We start from the raw sequence: 15,669 nt of genomic DNA, 5'->3' as shown, positions 1-15,669 counted from the left end.
ATGTGAGTAGTGTAGTTATTCTGTAGATAATTAGAATCATTTTTAAAACCATAAATATTAGTGGTTGTTTTCATCATATACAATATAAAGTGAATGATGGAATTTCATTAAGAAAAGGATATTGGGCTTTTTCTTTTTAAAATTTTATTTATTTATTTTTAGAAAGAGAGGAAGGGAGGAAGAAAGAGAGGGAGAGAAACATTGTTGTGTGAGAGATACATCAATCAGTTGCCTCTTGCATGCCCCCAACTGAAGACCTGGTCAACAATCCAGGCATGTGCCCTGACTGGGGATCGAACTGGTGACCTTTCAGTTTACAGGCCGGCACTCAATCCACTGAGCCACACCAGCCAGGGTTGGGCCTTTTCTTATTTAGAAATATCAGTTTCTCATTAACTAAGCAAAAATTAGAATAGTATTTTTTGCCACTACTACTAGAATACATAATAGAATATGTGGGAAATGCCCTCTGTTTTCATCAGGGCTACCATTGTCTCAGACCTGACTGCCATTTTAACAAATCTCTCTTCTGCTGCTGAATGTCTTTCATTTGCTCCTCCAGATACATTTCTACCCTTTTTCACCTTGCTATGTACCTCAGGAGGCTGATTATTAAGCTTTGCAACAGAGAGACTCCCTTGCCCTTTGGCTTCCTGTTAAGTTCATCCCAAAGGAGGCATTGAAGGAAATAAGAGGGTGGAAGGAGACAGAAATCAGTGTGTTTATTCCCATGGCTCTCTCTATGGGGACAGTGGTTTGACAATGGCTGCTAGGTAGCCCTTTCCTAAGCTTATAGGTCCTTCCAGATTCTAGTAACTTCTTATCATTGTGACCTCCTGTTGTTGCCAAACCTAGGGTTGATTTTCCTTGTTCCTTCTCACATTTCTGTAAATAGTCCAGTCCTTAAAATACCTGGAATCACTCCTTAGGGCTTACTCTCTGTTTTCTTCCCAAATGCTTGCTGATGGACTAACCTCATCTCTTGAACTTGATTACCTCATTTCTTCAGAGTTCAAGTTGCCAATAAAAAGATCTAATAACCAAACTTAGATTAATATGCTAACTGTAGTCCATGACTTTACTATTTATCTTAGGAATAAGTTCAAATGTGAGCCATATCTAACAGACCCGCCTTTGCCCTCATTTCCTCCACTTGGTTTTATTCATTGTTCTATCCCTCAGCCAACTTCCTTAAAAATCTGTTCATATTTATGTCCCCTGCTGCCCTAATTCTCTTTCATGACCTAATCCAATGCACTTGTCTTCTTCCTCCCCTCTCACTGAAATTGTTATAGAAGTCATAACTGACACCCATATTGCCATACTCAGCAGGCACTCACTAGTCTTCTCATTACATTTAACATGCATAATCACTCACTTCTTTTTAAAATCATCTCCTCCCTCTGCTTCTATGATATTTCTCTCTCTCTCTCTCTCTCTCTCTCTCTCTCTCTCTCTCTCTCTCTCTCTCTCCTCTCTCTCTCTCTCTCTCTCTCTCTCTCTCTCTCTCTCTCTCTCTCTCTCTCTCTCTTTTTCCTTTTTTTTTTTTTTGATCCCCCTTTAAAGCTTGGTGCTCTTTAAGGTTGCCTGTTCAACTGACTATTATTCTCAAGCTATCTGCTTTCTCTAGGGATTTCATTCATACCCACTGCTCCAACTTTCACTTGAGTACAGATTATGGTGGAGGTGCCTCACACACCCTAGGCTCGGTTGGAAGTTGCTCTGTCCAGCAGAGGCTTCGTGACCACGGTGAAACAAACTTCTACCCAGGACACTTCATTATGTCTGGGGGAAGGAAGTTGGCTGCCTCTCTAGTGGAGAACAGTGATTAGACCTTCTTCTCTCATGCCTTTTATTGAGGAGGATACACATGAGAGATACAAGGTCAAGATTCATGAATCATCAATAGTTTGGAGGCATTAGGATTACAGTTGACAGTAACAGATTACATGAACTAGTGCAGAGGGTACAGTGACCAGTCTGTGTCAGGGTCTATCAAACATCTTGATGCCACACTGGCATTAGTTGCAAGGTTTCATACATTCCTATCTAGAGACTGTTTATGTTATACTACAGATAAAGAAAGCAGAGCAAGTTCTAAAGCATAAAAGCATTCATTTTTCAAATCTAATTCCCATGCAACCCTCTGAGTGGTTTTCAGTCATGTTCCACACACAGTCTTATACTGAGACTTAAAGACAAGCACGGCCGGGATGCTGGTGGCAGTCATGCTCAGGATGGGGCTACAATTCCCTAAACCACGAGGAGCAGTTGCCTATAACAAATGACTCCAAAAGTCCTATCTTCATAGAAGGCCTCTTAGCTGAGTGTCATTAAGTTTCCTACCTATATGTTCTATGAACTAGAGCTACCCATGTCCCTCAGGCACTCAAATTCAAAATATCAAGCCCTCTACCAGTTTTTCTTTTAATATAAGGTATCATTGATGGTAAAGTACACCATCATTTTATTAACTACTAAGAAAAAAATGCCAATTATCATGATAGGATCTCATCCATTATAAGAAGTGTTCTAACTTCAGAGATGTTAAAGTGTAAATAAAAAGGACACCTTAGAATCTAAAACACTATAGATTTATGTCATTCCTCACTTTCAATCTGTTCTTCCTCATGTATTTCCTGTCTGAATTAGTGACCCTGTCATTCTCCACATCTCTTAATTCAGAATCCTAAAAAGAATCTGTAACCATCATTTTTGTGTATCACATGGTTGAACTAGAGTGCATAATTATTCAATCAAGCACTAGGTTTTCTGTGAAGGTATTTTGTACGTGTGATTAACATCTGCAATCAGCTGATTAAGTAAAGGAGGTTATTTTAGGTAATCTGGATAAGTCTTATACAATCAGTTGAAAGGCTGGAAGAACAGGATTGAAGTCCCCAGAGAAAGAATAAATTCTGCCTGTGGACTGTCAATGTCACTTCCTGTCTGAGAGTTTCCAGCCTGCTCTTTGGATGGCCTGCTCTATAGATTTCAGACTTGCTATCTCTGCCCTCCATGCTTAGACACCATGTTTTGAAAATTAATCTTTATTAATAGCTCATAAATTTATCTCCTCCTTTCATATTGATATCATCAGTTTAGCTTTTGTCATCCCTTGCCTTGACTGCAGAACAGCACCTTGCCTTAAATAATCCCTGTTTCAAATTTTCTTCATCTCCAACCACTGTGAAATGTAAATCTTATATCTCTCCCTTATTTAGAACACTTCACTGGTTCTCATCACCTACAGGATGAAGTTCAAGTTTCTTACTGGGTAATATAGATCCATCCATGACCTAGTCTCTTAATTAGTCAATTCCTTCCACTTACACTCTGCTTAAGCAATACTAAACGTAGTATAGTAACCAACCAACCAAACAAACAAACAAATGGAAGTTCTGCTGCCTACTGCCACAAAAGCCAAACTCCTGAGGCAGTTGCTGGTACAAACGGAAAGGTTTAATTTAGTTGCTACACAATCTGGGAGAATGGCAGAGTCCTGTCTTAAATCTCATCTCCTCTTGTTGCCATGAAAAAAGTCCAACCATTCTCAACATGACCAAAACAAAAGCCAGTGTCCAGAGTTCTTGCAACAATTTAAAGTACAGTTTCTTGGAACCTGCAGGCAGCTACTAAGCAGTCATAATCCCTGTGCTGGTTGTTGAGCTTGTTCCCAGCTGCTGTCCATTTCAGGCTTCTTCTTGGAGTCTGGTGTGAAGCCTGCAGGACCATGGGCCATGCATCTACCAGGGCCGAGTGGTCACGTGCTCATGGGCATGAGAGTGAAAGAACAAATGGACTAGTGTGTCACCAGGTGAGAGAGAGATGCTCTCTTCTGGGGCCATGGGCCACATGGCTGCTAAACTATGTGGCAAGAATGCCATAGAAAGTGTTTCTTTGTTCCCCTGGGATTATATTAGCTTGAGTGTGGGTTAGGTGCTTTTTCAAAATGACCTATCAACTTTCCAAACTTTCGTGTGTTTTGGGTGGTCCACCTCCCAACCAATCCCTTCTTTCCCCACGCTAGACTAACAGGCTTCTCTGGTTTAGCACCTCCCACTGTGTCATTTTGACTCCTATGGCACATGTGCCTGCCTTTTACTGGTCCCGCCCCCAATCTGGAACTGGAAGGCTGCAGGAGGGCTTTTTCCTCTACCCAATTATCTCGCTATCCTTTTGCTGGCTCAGTGTAAGAACCTCCCCCTGTTGCCACCTTGGTCAATGGGCAGAAACTCCTGGGTCAATTTCTACCGGGATAGTCTACCAGAAGCAGTACCCCATGCTCTATGACTTTATACATGCTGTTTCCTTGATAGAGTGATGTTTACTCACTTTTCTCCTGGTCTGCTTGATATACTCTTTTTCATCCTTTGAAACCTAGCCCAGGAGCATTTGTGAACTTGGTCCCTGGCATTTTTCTTCAGTTTAACTCAAATAAACTTATAAAAATTCAAAAACAAAAAAAGAGCTTTAGCCCAATGTTACAGTCTCCAGGAATTGTTTCCAAATCTCAATAATTATATTTAATATTTTTATTAAAATATTAAAAAATCAGAATTTGATATGTTTTAAATTTCCTACTTTATATCATTAAAAAACAATACAAAAATCCACAGTATATATTTGGTAATAGATGAAAACATAAGGATGTTTTTAGTCTTTTAATTGTTTAAAAACTTAGATCAATTTTAAATTCTTTCACATTGTGCTACAGGTATGGCTATCTACACCTGAGCTATTTTATCCCAATAAATTCTAATAAGATCAAATGGTTTTACAAACTTTATAACCAAAAACTCATTAATATGTGAGAATTGAACTCCTAAAGCTATACTTTGATTTCAAATATAAGCTAAGAAACTGACCAGAAATACTATGGAAAAGAATAAATGTTGAAAGAAAAAAAAAAAAAATGTTGGAGTCAAAAGAGGAACCCTGTTGTTAGAAAAAGGAGCAACATATGCTACAAATTTTTAAAAAATACAACCTTTGTTAAAATTTTTGAGTGTGATATGGATCATTTCTAAATATCATATATTTAAAATAAGTTTTTATTATAATTTCTACCCATACCATAAACTGACTTTGACATTACTTTATGTTTGAGTTGTATAAACAGATTTATTTTTTATACTTTAAAAGTGCATAAACGCCAGGTTTAGGAATTGACATAATGAAAAACACATGGAAGTCTTAAAAGTTTTTTTAACGTGTCTAGACTATGACTAAATAATTTATTTCATAGCTAAAAGAAAAACCTTAAGAAAATTAACATGTATCACCAGTTATTATGGAATTGTTGTTCCATCAGAAGTATATGAACAGTATCTATTAGAGTTTATAATTGCAGAAATATGGAAATTTGCATTCCATAATATGATACTGTATGTGATCTAATTTTAGGATGAGAAATTGGAAAGTTGCCTCTGTGTCCACAAATGAAAAACAGTTTTCTATACAACAAAACAGGTAAACTACCTTTTAAAATATACTTTATACATTGGTGTCCCCCACAAGCTATTTTGATTTCACATGAAAAATGTAGGCCATAAACATTTAATTTTTTATGGATTGACTCTTGGGCAAAAACCTCTGGCTCCCCACTGTGTTATATACAAATGAGCAAATGTTCTAGCAGAACCAAATATGCTTCTCAAGCTTACAAACACACTTTAACTCCTTTCACAAAGAAAAGAAGAAACTTCTTAGAGCTGTGACGACCAATTCAGTTGGATGACAGTGGAAAGATTAGGGGGGGCGGTGGGGGAGATAATGTGGTATTAAAAGGAAAAAGCATGCTCAATCTTTTGCTGGCCCATAGTAATTTTTACCCTGGATCACTGTTAAATCCTTTTGACAGAAGATTAAGTGTAGGTGGTATATGGAGCACAACTGAGAGCTAAATTCTAAACCAACACATAATGGATCAGGACAGGCCTGTGCAAAGTCACTAGGATTTTAGGTCGGCAAGGCTTAACTGTATGTAACCTGACTGAAGGAATTAAAATAACTAAAGAAAGAATTTGTCAATCAAAAGTAGGATTATCCATTAGCAATAGAAGCACAGACAAAATGACTTAAGAGAAATTTTGAGGTTTTTCAAGTGTCTTATTTGGATGGACAGTCTGATATTTTAAAATTTCAACAGGTAAAACATAAGAAAAAATTATGTATAAAAATGGGTTATTTTTAAAAACAATATGTCAATATCCACTAGTATAATATACATAGTTAATTTGAATGCTTAACTATACTTTGCTACGGTCTAAATGTAATTTCCGGGGATAAGCCATATCAATTAGTTCAGTTCCCCTTATGTCGTTAGTTCAACTCTGTTTTCTGGGACAAGGTACTGAAGTCATTTCTATGGGGTTCTTTTAGATTGTTGACTCCTCCACTAGGCCCTGACCCTTATGTCTTCCTGACCCATCCTCCCTTCTATTGGTCATTTTTAGCCGTAGTTAGGTCTCTATGTTCTACTTCTTTACTTCATTCTCTTCACTTCCTTTGTGTCCCATTGACATAAATTTTTCTTCTAGCCAATTCCTTCCCTTTAATTAATTAAAACTTTCAATTTTCTTTTTGATCTTTCTACCAATTTCTATGCAAGAATATTTTTAAAAGTTTTACTTCCCAGTGTATGTTATTATATTTTTTAAAAGTTTTACTTCCCAGTATATGTTATTTGATCATAATCCTACCTTTGGTTTTCCAACAGCACCTCATATGGGGAAATGAGAAACATTCTCAGGACTCTTGTTTCCCAAACCCGATCCCTAATCCCTATACCCAAGCTCATGGAGGGTAATCTATTGAGTGCAACTATGGTTAGGGGTGAGAGAAGTGACTGTTCTTGATTCATGAATTCTTCGTTGAGAATTTTGGCATCTGTGTTCACTGTAGTTTTTTTTTATTTGTTTTATCTTTTTCTGGTTTGGGTGTCAAGTTGACCTTTCTGTAGGTCATCACTGCCTGGTCTGTTTCTCACTTAAGGCTGCACCCCCAGCTTCCTGCTGTCTATGTGATCTTGGTCTAGGCCAAGAAAATTCTCAGAATGGCCTCCTCTAGTAGAGGTTGTTGGATTTCTCCTTAGCTCTCCATGAGAATACAAGCAGATGGATAGGGTGATTCTCAGGGGCAGTTCACCAAAAGTCTTCAGGGTGAGTTTAATGAGCAAGAAGAGGAAGATGGGGAGGAGCTAATCCACACTCTTTTTGCACCAAGATACTCCTCAACACAGGTCTTAATGCCAGCCAGCACCAGGTACCACTGTGAGTCAGCCACTTCTTTGAACTTAAAATGGAACAGATTCCACAGAAATCTTGGGTGGGGGTGAGTAACTCCATGTGTCTTAATCTGTTTGGGCTTCTATAACAAAAATATTATAAACTACAGAAATTTGTTTCTCAAAGTTCTGGAGGCTAGAGAGTCCAAGATCAAGGTGCTGACAGAGTTGGTGTCTGGTTAGGTCTGCTCACTGTAAATTCACATAGGGTAAGCGGTTAGGGAGCTTTTGGGGGTCTTTTCTATGGGCTCAACCCTCACGACCTAAGCATATCCCAAAGGCCCTACCTTCAAATACCATCACCTTGGGCTTTGGGATTTAATACATGAAGCTGTTGGTTGTTGGGGGGCACATACAAATATTCAGTCTATTGCATCAGTGGAGCAGGAAAGGGTTATTTATTGGTTTTCTACATCCTCATGGAACATGTTATAATGTGCACACAAAAAACCTTGAGGCTCCTGGGGTATCTTAGGGTGAGGAGGATTGTGTAAACTTATTAAGACCATTTCAGATTCTAAATTATTCATATTTGGAAATTTTATAAATAAGCATGTATTCCTTTTGCAATCATAACCAATAGATTGTTATTTTTAAATAATTTTGGTCTGAAATTGGAAGCTTCTTAGATTTAAGAACATCATTCAGGAGAATTTATTCACCCTTTGCTGGTCTGTTGTATGAATGAATAATACATCCTGACCAGATAGAAGAATGAAAAAATGATTGGTATGCATATCGCTATCTGCCCAAGTGACTCACTTTCTCTTTTCCCTCTCTCCCAATTTTCCTGATTTGAACTCCCACTATCCTTGTAACTAGTCACTCTCATCAGGAACACAGGTTTGTAAGGCTTTCCAACCTGATAATCATGCAACTGCCCAATATTACCCCAATGCTTAGGTGCTCAAAGTCAGCAAAAGGGTGAACCAAATTTATTAAATGGGCTTAAATAAATAAAGAGTACATCAGATATTAAAAAGGTTCAGTTTAATTGCGGTGAAAGCTCCAGTTTTACATAAAATTCAAAGTGTATAGAATTAAAGATTATGGTGTTTAATTCTTTGTTTCGTCCCTAACCATGAGTTCTCCTTTATGTACAGAAGTACAAATGAATATCAGAGGAATTCATTCTACTACTCTTGAACACTTCAGTCAAATAAAACATTAAATGGGTTGGAGTAGAAGAAAAAATGGAGAGATTTCTTTCAGGAGAATTATTGCTGGTCTGTGGATCTGTACCTCTAACCTCAGGAGTGATGTGTGTTTAGGGGATAAAATTGGGGTGAGATGTTACTATCTTACCCCTAACTTATGATAGGCAGCCTTAAAGGAGCTACTTGGAGAATTTGAAATACGGTCCTTGCAATTGAGAGGTACAAAGGGCTGGTGCCCAACTCAGGCCTGGGAGAACTACGGCTGATTGTGAAGGACAGGTTGACTCCCTCAGGGATATTGAAGAAGGGCTGATTGCTCTGATGGTAGAACAGGGAAATGCAGCTAAATTGAGATTGGCCTGTGCTCTCAAGCTTGTTGGTGCAAGGTTGTGTATGATCATTTCTGATAGAAGGGATTTAGGTCATGTGGGGGAACAGGGGAAAACTGGCCTGGGGTAGACCTCTCCTCAAAGCCAAGTGAGCCTCTAGGAGAGGATTAGGAGACATCAGCAGGTGGAGGCAGAAGTAAGTACTGTGGTATGCCCTGCAGCTGGTGAAGGAATTCTAAATGACTACCTGAAAGAGAGATGTCTCTATTCACTCTACGGCAACTACAGGAGAGAGGTATCCAGAGAAGTAAATATTCCACAGAAGAATCAGGTTCAAAGATGTGCAGATACTGTGTATAATGGTACCAGTTCATGTTAAAACTGTCTTGTTTTTTTCTTCCCTCCTCATTTTGTCCTAGTAGGGAGATGACTTCACTCTTCCCCTACTACAGGATTCCAGCCTGAAATAGGTACTAGGTAGGGGATAACTTATCAGTACATAATAAATTGTAAAGAGATGGTGGGATTCACTCATGATGTTGCGTTTTGATTACAATTATGTTTGTTGAATTCAGTGGTTAAATATGTACCCACACTACAGTGGACCCACGCAGGAGCGCCATCCCAGGAACTACTTCCCTTTGCTTCATTATGGACCTATGGCAGTATGTATCTGTTTTGTTTGCGTATGAATATTACAAGAATCTGCAATGTCATTATATGTTTACATACTCAAATACCTTTCCGGTATGAAGTCATCATGAAAATTCACAGACATGTATATAGCTCGAAACAGAAAGGTCATAACATCATACAATAACTTAGCGTCCAGCAAAGCAGTTCCTCAGGCCAAGCCCCAACGCCAGCAAATTAGAAAGTCAATTGGGTAGGTGGTATGATAAACTTTTTCTTCAGACTCAGCCATTCCTGGAACCTGGTGAGAAGTTCTGTTAATCCCACCATTGCCTAGATCCTTTGGGGAGGAAGTGGAAAAGCCTAATGTTGGCTTGGACCTCCAGATAAACCCACTCCAACCCTTGTGCCGTTCCTTTGTCTTTCCCAGCCCATCAGCTTAGGCCGAATCAGATTCTATTTCCAAAGGTTGCGTTGTTCTGACACAACATACTCCCTTGGACGATCGCAACATACCCGAAGCTGCCAGCGCGGTGACGTCACGGCGTCCCCGGCGCGCACCGCCCCTGACCGGTCCTTGCCGCTCCGCCCCTGGCCCAGCCCAGGCCAACGCCAGGGGTCGCTCTTGGGCTGGGTCTCCTTGGCAACCACTTCCTCCACGCACTCCGCCTCTTTAACCTTTAGGGTGTGCGGGCGCCGGGTTCATCGTACTCTTTCCCCTTTCCCCCTCCCTTTTCCCCACCCTGTTGGCTCTCAGTGTCCGGGCCGGAACTGAAGATGGCGGCGGAGGCTGCTGGCGCGGCTTCTGCGGAGCTGGTGATCGGCTGGTGCATTTTCGGCCTCTTATTACTGGTATGGGAGGCGCTTGGAGTTTTCCCAGTGTTTAGAATGATGGGAGAGGGAGAGGGCCGGCCCTGCAGCTGGCCTCTCCAGGCGCGGTAGACCTAGACCCTCCTTGCTCCGCCCCGCTTTTAGCTTGGAGTGTGTGTGCGTGTGTGTTTATGTGTGTATGTATTAGGGCGGGCCTCCTGGGCGCGTGGGGGTATGTGTATGTGTGTTGTGGAGGGGTACGGGCCTCCTGGGCATCTGGGACGGCGGACTCGTTTACGGCAGGTTTTGTGGTCTTTTTCCTGATGACGTCTAATGCGGGTTTCCTTTTTCGCAACTCTTGCCCTCTTCCCTAAAGCGGGTGGAGTTTGGGGGCGGAGGAGATCCTCAGGCTGGAGAAGGGTCCCGTGGCTTCCGGTACTTTGTAAGACTCGAGCACAAGGGGCAGCAGCACCTCGTCTTTGCAAGTTCTGTGAAGGCCAGCGTTGTTGTCTCAGAACGGGGCCTCCCCGCTTTCCTTTGCTCCTGTTCCTTACCTTGGGGTAATGGAGTTTCCAGCTTCCATCATCCTACTGTGTGCTTCTGTCTTGGTGACGTGGGTTGCTCCTTCTGACTAACCGGTTTCACATTCATTTCCAGTCTCCTGACAGGTGTAGACTTCTGTGTGGGGCAAGCTGTAGACCTCTACTGCCAGCATCAGTGTCTGCATACTACCACCTCTATGACCTCAGGGGCCTTCTTTCCCAGCCATCTGATTCCTACTTATTATCCCATCAGCAAAACATAGACCCTAATGTCCTGGATGACTTGGTTTTTACTTTTCTACTCTATATTAAAGCCCTTGGGCCATTTTATTTGGGAGTTCAATTTATTTCTCTTTCTACCTTTCCCCGTTCACACTTTTTCCTCATTGTCTTCACTTGGTCCTGTTGTTGTTTTCTGTCCCAAAGTATTTTAGTCACTTTTCGTTATGAAACAAATAAAAACAAAAATCAAACCAAAAATATCTTAAACTTCAGTTCTGGAAATTGACTTAATTTTACTTATTAGATGCCACACGGTGTCTCCAACTGTGTAATTTATGTTTTGCTAGTAAATGTAGCAACTCTACTAGAAATCAAAAAAAGAAAAAAAAGTGAAAACTTAACGTTTGTCTTGCTACTTGCTTTCCCAGAAACTAATACTGCCTTTACGTGCATGGGAACATGCTTATCTTGGTAGAGAAAATGGAAACGCTAAAGCTTGGCTGTGGTCTCCAAAGCCCATCCAGTTCTATACTTGGACAGTTCACTAGCTTTTCCAGACCACCATATTCAGTTTTTTAGAAGAAAAACGAGTATGTAACCAGTATTAAAATCCAGTGGGAATATCTTGGCAGTTATCAATTAATAAACATTTCTGATGTAGCAGTTGTGTGGTAAATTGTAGGAGGATGCAAACAAAACAAAATGTGGCCTTTATGAGGACCTGAAGATAGGTAGGAAAACAAAAATTCTTGAAGTACTGAAAACCAAAGTAAGATTTTATAAAATAGGACTTCAGAGAATAAAGAATATTGAAAGTACAGTCGAGGTACATTTGGGATAGATGAAGATGGGAAGGCATTGAAGTTGATGATTTTTACAGCAGGAGCAAAATGAGATGGGAATTGAGTTTGAAACGGGATGTTGAAGTAGAAAAAAATTAGTATAAGGGCCATTGTTTAATTTTCTGCAAATCTCTTTAATTCTTGGCTTATTAAAAGAGAGTTGGATTCTCATGTCTCCTTTTGCATTCAATCTTTTGAGCTATGTTATTTTTGTGGAAGTATATGAAGAAAATCAGGTTTAGTGAAATGTAGTTGGAAGGAAGGAGTATTTTTTAGATAATTATGGATGTTGTTCTTTAATATTGTACCAAGTCTCAGTAATAGAAGCTTTTTAAAGTTAGTTGTGATATGGAATCTGAAACCCTAACAATGATTTTTCATTCTGTTTCATTAAGATCTGGTGGTCCATGTTGTACATTGAATGGGTCTTTTCATCATGCATGGTTTTGTAACATGATGCATTTGGTCATTTAGAAAATACTAGTTCACTGAGTTATGCAAATATTCCAAATATGGATATATTTCATTACTTACGGGGTTGGCCACAAAGTTCTTTTTTTTTTTTTTCCCATAAGATGGCTGTAGTAGTGCTTAGTAGTGTTTAACTTAATTCGAAAGTTTTGTTAGATTGTATTGTGACAGCTGTCATATCAGTGTGCATTTCAAAAAAACATCAAAATTGGTACATTTTCATGCAGCCATTTTAATATTGAAGATGGAAGAAAATACACAACATTTTTGGCTTATGCTTTATTATTTCAAGAAAGGGAAAAACTCAACTGAAATGCCAAAAAAGATTTGCACAGTGTATGGAGAAGGTGCTGTGACTGATCGAACATGTCAAAAGTGGTTTGCGAAGTGTCTTGGTACTACTGACATTTTGGTCAAATAATTCTTTGCTGTGGGGCTGTCTTGTGCATTGGAAGATGTTTAGCAGCACCCCAGCCTCTACCCACTGGAAGCCAATAGCAAGAGATAGCTGACATAGGCAAAATATCCAAATAAGTAAAGTTATTGGTGAATATGAAAAAAATGTGTCTTTATTTTACAGAGAAAACTAAATGGACTTTGGTCAACCAAATAATATCAAAACTTCACATTCATCAATATCACCACTGATCTTGTCAGAAGAAATCCCAGAAATAGGTACTGAGAAACAGTCAAGTTCAGTTTGGTTATAAGATTTCCAAAATTCTAATGTTCACTTGAAAGCTTGGATTTTATCATTGGAAACAAATACAGTCAGTTACTTTTCTTGAAGTGATAGGTTCCCTTTGTTGATTTCAACAAAATTTGCCAAATATTCGCTTCTGAATAACTATAGTTAGTTGTGTTTTCAAGTGAAAATGATGTTCCTTGCAGAGTGCCTAGCTTGGCTTCCAACTCATTAGTTTCGAGGTATTCACCCTTCCTGAGACAGCCATTGCATCTTGATTCACAGTATAACTTAAGTACATAACTTCACATATTCCCTCACAGAGTATTAAAAAGACTTAAGGGCTGAAGTTTAATGAAGTTAATTTTTATTGCTTTATTAAGCACAGTCTTAAGTTCAGTTGTCTTTTTTCCCCCTCTGTGAGTATGTGATAGTGAAGAATATAATAACTCCTGGCATGGTTTGATGCCATTATCTGGACCTATGCTTAATTTGCCATCAGTTTTATCCACAATGACTTATGCACCATGAGTGCAAATATCAACATAGTGGGAAAGGCAAGTGACGTTTTAGTATTGTTATGAGAATAATATTCAAGCTGAAAATCCTCAAAAGGGTTTTGGGACTGCCAGGGGTCTGGGAACTGAATACTTTGAGAATTACTGCCAGTCATCTACTAAAGAATTAGAACACTAGGATTCATGACTTTTTGTGGTCTTGGGCGAGGAGAATGGACTTCAGTTTCTTCTGCTACATGAGTAGTTATTAGATCTGGTTCCTCCAAAATGATAATCTCTGTTTACTATATCAGATCTAAACCCTTCTACCCAAGATCCTCAATAATTTGGCTTGTACCACCTTTCAAACTGCATTCTCCATCACTATGCAAGACAGTTTCTATTTCTGTAAAGCAAGTTTACTCTTGTTGCTCAAAAGTGAGGGCATCACTTGGGAACTTGCTAGAAACACAGAACATAAGACCCCACTCCTACTGAATCAGAATCTGTAGTTTAACAAGATCCCAGGCAGTATGTGTGCTTATTAGTTTAACAAACATTCATCCATTCTCATTCCTACCTCTGCCCCAGTGGTTCTCAACCTTGACTGCTCATTAAAACCACCTTGGGAGTTTTAAAAAATCCCAAAGCCCGGACCAGTTAAATTAGAATCTTTTGGGAGATTGGGAACTGGGATTAGAATTGGGAACTGCTCTGAACTTTTCCTTATAATTGTTAGCAAATTATATGTTAGTTTCTTTTATGAACTGCTCTAAGATGTTATTTTATATGACACCTTATAATGATCGTTGCTATTTGATAACGAGTTAATATGCCCAGGCACTGTGGTTAACTCTTCAGGTCTCATTTAATTCTTTAAATTTGCTATGAAAGTATTCTTATTGCTGTTTCATAGATGAGGATTTTGGTTTATTTTATAATATAGTAACTACTGATAGATTTACCCCATATAAACTGAAAGCTCTTTGGGATTCTCAGTTATAAAACTGTAAGTGGATCCTGAGAGCAAAGTATTCTGGAACCTCTGGTTTAACTATTCAATATTTTGTCTGGGTTTCTCTTTCTATCAAGTTGTAGCTGGTATTGGCAAACTACTGCCTCTGCAGTAATAACTATCACTTCAAAGTTTGTAAAAGTGTGCATCTTCTTGAAAACCAACAAAATTGTTGAATATTTTGTTAGGTTCTGCTAAGGATAGAAAGATAAGGCCTGGTATCTGAAAAAAACCCCGACAACTTGAGAACTGTTTTAAACATGTGTGAATGTATTTAAAAAATACCATTAGAATATTAATATATAATATTTCATGAAAAATAATTCCCCCTGAAGAAATTAGTAAATAGTTAAAACAGAAGTTAAACCTATGTTTTGTTTCTTTCCCCTTCCAATATTCAGGTTCTAAAGTCTACACTCCCATCTTTATTTTTTCCTGCTGTTCTGACACCAGATGAAATATTAGTAATCCTAGGTCTGGTGAGAGTGCGAGGAGAAATGGCAGGAGAATAGGCCATGGGTCTAAAAGATTTATTTGGCCAGCTGCGGCAGGTGGGCTGAAACCCTGAGGTGTCAGCAGCCAACAAAAGAAAGACAGGTTTCTAAAGGGGATAAGCGAGGAGGGAGTTGAAGGAACTCTGTAGATGGCTTTGAGGGAGTTGGCTCTGAGAACAGAGGCTTACTAAAACCGAAAAGTTACTAAATTCTTGCCAGCAGGCTACGATATCTTTGAGGGACATAGGCCTTGCCAGCAGGCTAAGATATCTCTGAAGGACACAGGCCTTCACTGGTCTCAGCAATACTGAGAGGCAGCAGATTTATTGGGGGTTAGGCAGTTCCTGACACCAGCAGTTACTGTGGGGGCTTTGCTAAAACCAGACCTGGATTCTCAGAACCCAGGTCCAATGCCTAAGAAGTAATATGTTAGGAATTTACATGCATTATGCTTTGCGAAAGAAGTCAGACTAAAACGATGACCTACCATGTAGCACATTATGACATTGTAGAAAAAGCAGAAGCTTATAGGACAGATAACAGATAGCGGTTGTCAAGGGATAGAGATTGAAGAGAGGAGTCAACTATAATGCAGCAAAGGGGATTTTTCTGCTTTGATGGAACTGTTATATCTTGACTGGGGATAGGAGAATTTGGAAGCTTTGAAACTAGTGAGGTGAATAA

At 39.3% G+C, this 15,669-nt stretch overlaps 1 protein-coding gene across 1 annotated transcript in view; it reads left to right on the top strand.

Annotated features, from left to right (window-relative positions):
• Nucleotides 1-10,028: 10,028 nt before the first annotated feature.
• Nucleotides 10,029-15,669, top strand: part of LMBRD1 (LMBR1 domain containing 1) — a 106,778-nt gene continuing 101,137 nt past the window's right edge. The window contains exon 1 of the mRNA XM_090280502.1: nt 10,029-10,259. Coding sequence (XP_090136628.1) covers nt 10,185-10,259 — 75 coding nt within the window. The 5' untranslated portion in view covers nt 10,029-10,184. The remainder of the gene's footprint in view (nt 10,260-15,669) is intronic.

This window comes from Furipterus horrens, unplaced genomic scaffold (assembly GCF_987537825.1).
Source record: "Furipterus horrens unplaced genomic scaffold, mFurHor1.1.pri manual_scaffold_6, whole genome shotgun sequence".
In the NCBI taxonomy this organism is placed as follows: domain Eukaryota; kingdom Metazoa; phylum Chordata; class Mammalia; order Chiroptera; family Furipteridae; genus Furipterus; species Furipterus horrens.
The sequence above is the reverse complement of the archived record's forward strand: the minus strand, read 5'-3'. Positions and strand labels throughout refer to the sequence as shown.